The sequence below is a fragment of the Anser anser genome (genome assembly GCF_964211835.1).
Source record: "Anser anser genome assembly, chromosome: 4".
In the NCBI taxonomy this organism is placed as follows: Eukaryota; Metazoa; Chordata; class Aves; order Anseriformes; family Anatidae; genus Anser; species Anser anser.
Genome location: NC_139724.1, coordinates 69034935 through 69043696, shown reverse-complemented (window position 1 = coordinate 69043696; position 8762 = coordinate 69034935). Strand labels below are relative to the sequence as shown.

General features: G+C 46.1%; 1 protein-coding gene across 5 annotated transcripts in view; it reads left to right on the top strand.

Moving 5' to 3' along the window:
* Window positions 1-2357: 2357 nt before the first annotated feature.
* MSANTD1 (Myb/SANT DNA binding domain containing 1) overlaps window positions 2358-8762 on the top strand; it is a 50368-nt gene continuing 43963 nt past the window's right edge. For 2 of the 5 annotated variants that reach the window (XM_083832994.1, XM_083832991.1), the window contains exon 1: window positions 2761-3076. In XM_083832994.1, the coding sequence (XP_083689120.1) occupies window positions 2875-3076 (202 nt within the window). In that variant the 5' untranslated portion in view covers window positions 2761-2874. Of the gene's footprint in view, window positions 2498-2760; window positions 6065-8762 lie in introns of those variants that run through there. The other 3 variants (XM_083832998.1, XM_083832995.1, XM_083833001.1) reach the window with 3 other exon arrangements.

Here is an 8762-nt window from a genome sequence, read left to right as displayed (position 1 = left end):
CTGAAGTGATCTCTTCCCCTTGCAAAGGCTTTTGTAGCTTTTTCACTTGACTTTGAGCACTCCTTTCCCCTCCCGATGCTCAGCTTTGACTTTTTTCTCCTTATCTGTCGCTGGAGAGTAATTGTCGCTTTCATGAGGACCTTGCTTTAACCTTGAGCAGCGGTTCCTGTGGCACCTGATGTGCATTATGTACTATATATACTGATGAAAGAGCGAGGTACAGTCCTAATGTCTTCCTTGAAGTTTTCCTTTTCTAATCTGTTTCAAGGACTCCTTTCAGATGGGACCTGAAAGCTTTCCCAATTATTATAAAACTCCTTGTGATTTTTTTTTTTACTTGAAATGTAGACGTATATTTAGAATAGCAGGGCAAAAAAGCAATCATGGTCTTAAAGGGCTGAAGCAGCAATACCCAAGCTGTTATCAGCTGCTGTTATCTGCCCTTTGGTTTGGGTTTAAATGCCAAATGGGTGTTTCTTTATTAGGTGCTTACAGAGCCTTTAATTGTGATGGATGCCCATGTAGGTTCTGCACTGTTTTTGTTTGTTTGTTTTCCCAGTATGGGATATCTTGCAGGAGAAAGGCAGAAGTATTTGTGAGAATACTGATGGGGAGGGCTGCAACTGGATTGCGCACTGGAGAAGGAGGGCTCTCATTTTGGGGCTTGGTTGAGGAGAGGAGTGTGTTCAGTCAGAAGAATAAAACTGCAGGGCTGCTCCTCAGCTGATGCCTTTCTGTGCTTGTGCCAGTGGCAGGCATGAGCTGGCTGCAGCAGGTAGATGCCATCAGAAATTAAGAACGACTTTGTGAGCAGACGGGATGGCGAAGGCTCCTGGGCTCTCTGCCTTGGCTGGACGTGTATGGAAAGAAACGGGTGCTGAAGCTGGGCTTTATTCAGCTTACAGGAGGAAAACTACAACACTGCCAGACATGAATAAAAAGGAAAAGCAAAATAACAGTGGATGGGTATTACATTAAGGGTAATGAACAATACGCATTCTCTAGCAGGATTAGGACAGGAACAGGAACAGGCTTGCCAAGCTAAGGCAAAGTGCTATGTTTGAAAAATGAAGGAAAAAACTGCTCTAATGAGGTTTAATAGGAAAAGTATTGACAAGTGTTACCGAGAATCAGGAAAAATTACAGTTCGATACATGGCCAAGCTGCGCACAATGATGATGCTCACCAGTCTTTGAAGACAGACTCAGTAATGTTTAGTAACGGGAACAAAAAGAAGCTGAATGAAGATGCTGGAGGGGTCTTGAACGTGTTGTAAGCTGGCTCACCTCTGCAGGGCTTCCTGGCAGACCCTGGTTGCGTTCGTACAGGGGTATCCTGGGCAGGTGGGAGCCCCAGAGGTCACAGTGAGCACGGCCATTGCTGTGCTGAGCCCACCAAGTGCGAAGCAGGGTCCTTGGCTCTGCCTCAGCACTGCACAAATGCAGTTGTTCCTTATTTTCGTAGGGCATAGGCACAGACAGCTTTCTTCTGCCCAGGTTATAATGCGTAGATGCTCCTGTCCATCTCCCAGAGCCTGCAGGACATATGTAAAGCTTCTGTAAAGGAAGTATGCAAGCGAGGAAAATTTGAGAACTAGCTCAGAGATGTTAATGAAAAACAGATTGAAAAATCCACCGATGTTTGTGCAGAGGCAAGACGCAAAGAAGAGGAGACAAAAAGCTATGAGAAGCTTAATGTTCTGCATACCTGTAGTAAAAGCAATCACAGCAAAGTCAGCAGACAAGGAAAACACATGAAGATGTTAAGCACAGCATGGAGACCCAAGCAGTGAATTGCGCAATGAGGTTTTGCAGGTACGGCTGGCAGCAACACTTCTGCAACCAGCACTCCTCAGGGATGCGGTGATGAGCACGCGGGGTTATGGAGGATTCCTCAACGTGATGTGACAGAAAAGAGTAAGCTCAATGCAAGCCACACCAAATGAAAAATGAACGACGGCGTGATTGTGGTACAGTAGGGACAAAGTAAAATGGCACGCAGGGGTTTTGGAAAAGCCGGCATGCCTGGATTACAGGTCACACAGAAGGCACAGAACTACTCAATGCAGGTGAAAGCTGAAACCTACCCATATAAAACTGTGTACGAATTGTTTAGGTAACAGATACACCAACAAACCAAACCCAAATAATTCATAGAATAGGGAAAACTGCATCATGGACTCACTAGTTCCTTTAGGCTGAAAGTTCCCTTAGTCCTCACCCATGGGATGCAACAGCTGTACTTGGCTACCAAAAACTTAAATGCGGAGGGAAGGAAGCAGCAGAGAGAAACCGAGATACAGCTTGGAGGGCACAGGGCCAAGGTGGCAGCAGCGAGTGGGGTTTGGTGCAAGTCCTCCAGGGAACCCCGGGACTTTCCTGTGAAAGCTGCCTTGAGCCAAGGCGAAAGGCTTCAACAAAGGAGAGACTTCTGCTCCTGATACTATTTCTTTTTCTTTTTTCTTTTGTTTTTCCTTCCCAGAAGAATAAGAGGACTGGTGAGTGATCTAAGATTAAAGGTACAGTGTTGCAATTTGAGGGTATTATGTCAGTTGTGAGAGATCAGCCTGTGAATTAGAACAAAATAACTAAGTTCAGAGGCATTACTAGAAAACCCATTAATAGAAAACCCAGAAATAATCCTGACAAACCCATGAACGTTTGCCAAGCAAAAGAAATTCCCCAGTGCGTATGAAAACGTAGAGACAGCAGGCAGTGCTCCGAGCATGATAAAAAATTGAAACCATTACAAGCCAGAGACCTGGGGCAGTGTGTCCTGCGGAGCTAAAAGACTGATCCCCGGGGAGCTGCAATGCAAGCCAGGCAGCAGCCCTGTTTGGAAGGGGGGGAGAAAAGAGGTAAAAATGTGTAACAGATGATGCTATTTTGCAGGCAGGTGTGTGGTGTGGGCCAGGAGAGGAGGGACAGCGTGGAGGAATCCTTCACAGAGGGAGGTGATACCGCTGCAGCAGGGGATCATCAGCCTGAAAGGGGAATTGAGCTCCTGTTGAGCCGGATGCTGCGTGCGAGCCAGTGTGAAGCTGGGCATACTGAAAGAGAATCACAGCCAGGGGAAGGTAAACAGACGAAATTCAGGGTTAGAGCTGTACATTTATCCCTGCTGAGGGAAGAAGTGAACTCAGCGTATGTAACAAGTTGGGAATAGCACATGGTTGTTAAGACTTTAAAAGACTGTATCTCGCCCTCCTGAATTGATGGGAAAGCAAAACGATTGCTGTGGTTGGGAAGAAAGGAGATTGCTCAGCAATGCAGCAAAAAGTATCCAGGGAACCCAATTTTGCTGTATTTTCCCCAGAGGCTGAAAGATGTGGTCAGTGGGCTTGCTGCTCTGGGAAGCAAAGCGTTTGGGGCTGAGAGCGTGGTCCTCGAGCTCGTGGAGAAGATACGGCACCGGGGTCTGGTTCCAGCCAGAGGAGCTTCTGGTGATAGGGAGGGGATTAAGGCTTGTGTGAGCTGTGAGTTAGGGGTTTTGCTTTGTGTATATACATATACATATATAATAATATAGCTATAGGCATGATCCAGCAGTAGTTTTGGTGCAATTTCTTTTTCCCCCCAAATTAACCCAAAATCAGTACAGTGAGGTATCAGCACAGTACGTTAAAGTTGACAGCCTCACAACATGCCTGTCTCAAGAGACAGGAAGAATGGAGAAATTGGAACGAAGATGTTGGGAGCTGCTTGTCTAACCTAACTCGTGCCATGGTCGTCTGAGGAGCACTGCTGTCCAACCGACTTAAGGTGTTACTCCTGGTGGAATTTGGGAAACCAAAGAGGAGTTTGGTAAAGCAACCAAAGGCTGATGGTAAGTTGGTGAAAGCAACATTTAGAAAGCATTTGCAGGTAGCTTTCATGTCACAGAAATTGGTGACCCTGGCATTCCCTTATAGAGTCCGACGCTGTACAGTGAGCCAATATAAAATGGCGTATAAAAATGACACATAAGCGGCTTTGGAGCCAGACGAAGGCAACACGGGCAGGTGCCTTCTGATGCCAGCATTAGGGCTGACTGCCCCGCCTGGTGAGGCTTCTGGGGGCTGGTGTACATTTGCCCAGTCACAGCACTAAAAGGGCAGGAGCTGTTGTGGTCTTCTGGTGCAAAGCAAGCTAAGCATTAATGTGCTCAAGCAGAGAGAAAATCACCCTGTTAATCTGTGAGAAAGGCTTGGTCTTAGCTAAACTGACCTTCCGAATGCGTGGCGGAATCGGACAGGTGCTCACCAGAAGGTCTTGTCCTCTTAAAGCAAATTCTGTAAATTGCAAAATCATTTCCAGGCTCTTACTCAGTTCGGTGAAGACGACCCTTGATAAAATATACTTACACGTTTTTCATCGTCATGTCAGGCACTGGAATTGCTGCCCAGCACTCCTTGGAGATGCCATGCCCTACAAGCCACGCAGCCTGACACTACTGTCCTGCACAGACACCCTCAGCCTGCCTCTGCAGGCACAGGGGCCCTCACAGGGGGAGGATGAGATAAGCCGAGGGAGGGAAGACACAAATGTCTCTATGGCCAAATCCAAGCCGGGCCTGTGGCCATCCCTGCGGCCATCCCTGCTTGCAGTCAGCAAGGCAAACCCTGGCAGCACCTAGAGTCTTGCCCCAGTTTGTTTCCAGCTGGGGCTGCAGCTCTGGGAAGGCCGCTTTCATAAAACTCTTTGATATGAGCAGTCTTTGATATGGGGAAAACCTACCAGAAGTACTAAGTGATGGGGGTGGTGGTGGAGGGAATGAGCCCTGAGAAGGAGATGAAGGCAGCTCCCTTTGATCTCTGGCTGGATTGCATCTAGGACCCGAGCCAGCTTGCTAGGACTGCCTGCCAGGTATCGCTATCTACACTCTTAGTTCCCTACAAGTGAATCTTCCAATCATTTTTTTTTTTTTTAGCCTGATTTGAGTCGCCAAATGGCTATAGACTTGTAGTGCGTGTAGCAGCTGGTCATGCAGCTGAGCAAGGAGCCCCCCCGCCTGGTCATCCACCAGCCAGGGGCCTGGCTACCGGTAGGCCATGGGTGGGCCTAGGTTTGCAGAAGAGCTTTGCCAGGCCTACCCTGGTCTTCATGTCCCGTGTCCCGAGCCTGGGCTTGTGACTGGGACGATTCTTGAATGAAGCGTGTGGTCAATCCCAGAGCTATGTTGCTTTGGTGTTTGGGGAATTTTGCCTCCAGCTGCAGCCAGTGTTCACAAGTCCTGTTAAACCTGAATAACCGCAATCCCTGACTCTGCTTCAAAAGCAGCAGGTGAAGAGGATGGTTCCCAAAGCTGCAGTGAAGTAAATTTTTCTCTTCAGAATACTGCTTATGCAATGGGATTTTTTGCGTTAAGATGGGGATGGCTCTATGGATTGTATATCTTAGTGTCCACTCTTAGTGCTCTGTACCTTCACACCCTTCAGCTGCAGGCACTGAAAAGCTCATGTGAGGGTGGATTTACAAATACTGGCTCTTGCAGGGAGGTTTCGGCACGTGAAGCTCTCTCTCCTCACTCACCATCAGCCAGTGACTGCCAGGTCACATCTGCGCTAAAAGTCACGTTTGTTTAGCTCAAGCCGTACTTTGAAATCTGTTTAATTACACTGGTACAAAACCATTGGTGGATGCTCTTCTCTCTGCTTTAACCGAAGCCTGAAATTCATTGATATTCTTTTGGAAAGCTGAGTTCGTTCAAGAGTGTCCACATGGGTTTACAATTGGTTTCAATAAATAGAATTAAATCCAGATTTTGCTTAAATCACCACAAATTTTAATGCAAACAGGGCCTGGGTGAGATTGAAAATCCCCTCGGTTCCTCTGCCTTTCCCTCCTGTGTGACACTCGACCCTTTCCGCGTATAGCAGCTCGCTGCAAACCAGTCTGCAGGTTCTCCAGTATCCACTCTTTTCCTGAAACAATCAACCTACTTTGAGTTTAGCAGCCTCTCCCCTGCCCCTGACTGGCTCCTGCGCTTCCAATCAGGCACAGAGGAAACATTTAAACACGCAGCCCCTCTGCCTTGCCTCCCTGGCTCTGCTCAGAGCAGGAACCAGCCATGCAACTCAGCCCAGGTAAGGCCACGCTTCACGATCCGCATTGCTGCCATGTTACGTTTAACAGATTTTTCCCTCGAAGCGCCTTGATTTATTACTCTTCTTATTAATATTTTTTTTTTTTACCTCCTTGCTGCACAAAGCGGGGAGAGAGTCAAACACGCCCGTGCCCGGGGGGCAGCAGGCACGGGGAGAGCAACCCGCGGCCTTCGCTGCTTTGTGAGCAACGCTGGACATGGCAGCGCGTCCCGAGCACCACGGGCTGACAAAACTGTCCTAGCAAAGCCACGAGGGCATGCGGCTCCTACGAAACCCCCTTCCCTTTGCCTTTTCCACATGCTGTTAAATTACCACGATGCCTGAGTGTAATTTCCTGGCTGTTCCCCGTGCCCATGAATTACCCAACGTGGCATGCTGGATCCTTAGCTGCAGGACAGTTTTTCCAGTTGTTTGTTTTGAAAGCTCTTAAGAGCAATATACTATCAGCTGAGGTTTCTAATTAACTCTGAATAGCTAGGCTGCTGCCACTCAAGTATAATTCTCATTAGCATCTCAGCTAACAAGCTTCAGTGTTTGCCCTCCTAATTAGCTTCTAGTTATAAGTCTTACCCTATCCTAAGATGTGCTGTTGTTAATTGCAGTTCCAATTGCTTTTACAGCAAACTCCCTAGAGACTGCTAATACTGCTGTTTTATATAGCCTGATGCAGATCAATATCTAGGATACTTAGGACTGTGGGCTCTTTATTCTCCTGTGTGTCTATATGGTATGCTCATGCAAAGAAGAGGGGGCAGAGCCTCAGCTTTTAAAATAAACGAGGAAATGTTTTCTCTTTTAGACAGGTGGTGCAATCTCGAAATGAGTCTGCTTAAAGCAAAGTACGACTTCCACAGCTAACGCTGCATGAATCGCTTTCCAATTCTTTGGTGCAGCTGTCCACACAACTGCTTATTTTCCATGCCCATGGGTTTCTAGGTGTTTGCCAGTGCCCCATTGAAGCTGAGTTTAAAAAAACAAGTGTACTTGTCTGTTGCCCAGACGGAGCGTATGTAAGGTTAGCTGTTCCTTCTAGCTGCTGGCTTCAGGATGGTATTTCTGAGGAATGCTCTTAGCATGGCTTAATGTATGCCTGTGAGTTGAATTAACCCCTTAGTCCCTGCAGCCAGGGAGTACTTAGAGCACTTGTTACTGTTAGTGGAACCAGACCACTGTGGCTCTGTAGGGAAGGCGGATTCACTCACTGGAGCAGGGTATGGTTGTACAAGTTTCCGCTAGAGCGGGATGAAACATGCAGATGAGGAAAGGTCTTACTGGTTTCACAAAACACCTGAAGCTGCCAATTTCTTGTCCCACGGAAGTAAATCTGTTCTATGCAGACTTTCAAATCACACATTTGCTTCTCAAAGAGGGAAAAGCATTTTGCTCAGCTTGTGAAGCTTCACTAACAGGCTTCTTCTTCAGACATGTCCAGAGCCCTTCTGTTATCCCTTTTTTTCTCAGCTGAAATCCACTTTTTCTCAGGGTTCTGAAACTGGGTCAAGTAATCTGATCACTTGTATTCACCTGCTCTGGGTAGGATAAGAAAAGGGCAGCACTGAAATCAAATACTGAATTTTAGCACAGGATGCGATAACTGCTTCCTGTTTTTCTTTATCTACGTTGACTGGTAAGGTCTTGAAGTTACTAATGCACACTAACTTTGAAGATAAAGATGAGTTGTTGTTTTTTTAGTAGTCTTAAGAGAGCTAATATAATCCTGTGATGCTTCCCAAGCTATGACTGAAAGGTTTTATGACTCTGGTTCTAGAGGACCTGTGCAGGAGCATTCTTGCGGCCCAGCAGAGTCCCCTTAAACCAACATATAAGTGTGAGGAGCTGCCTGGTCAGATCTAACCGCAGTGTCAGGATTTTAGAAAGGTGGAAGTTCTGCTAATGAACGTGCTTTGATTCGTAACCTATTGAAACATGGCCTGCTCACATTAATAGCAATGGATTTAATTAGCCCTAGGTCTTTCAAATCCGATTGCTTTAGAAAAATGTGTAAGCACTTAGGTGGACCTAAGGTACCTGAGCAACTTGAAAGGGTGGGAGTATGTTTACATAATGACAGTTGCATGTTTGCATGGTTTTATTAATTTAAAATTTAATCTTCTGGTCAAAAATTAGTCATTAGAGTTTTTAAGCTGGAAAAAAGTCATCAGAATTTAGAACAGAGCCCTTTATGAGAAGTTGATTTCCTTGGTCTGACTGTCAACATCCAGTTAATGTGTTGGAAAATGGAAGTAATGATGGCGAGCAAATCTCAGTGTTTGAATGCATTTCAGTTACATATCAAAGAGGCATATTTAAGTGAACTATTTAACCTCTTTTATCTGCAAAACTGAATTCCAAATCACAAGTATGCCATTCACTGTGCCATACTTTAACATTGCTAGTTGCAGATGGGAGCCTGAAGTGAAGCACACTCTTATGACAGAACTTTTTAGAATCTTTAGAGTAGAACTTAAGTTTTTGTTCGGAGAAAAAAAAGTTAAGTGGGTGGGCCTGCAGTTTAAGTATTAAACACAGATTAAAGAGAGGAATTAATCAAAGGGAGCAGAAAGAATTCAGAACAAAGGGTTCTGATAATAAAACAGATGCAAAGCACCTAAGTGAAAGCTGGTGGATATAAAATCCTTGTCCAGCTACTGAGGGACTCTGCCCTCAAAAAAGGAAA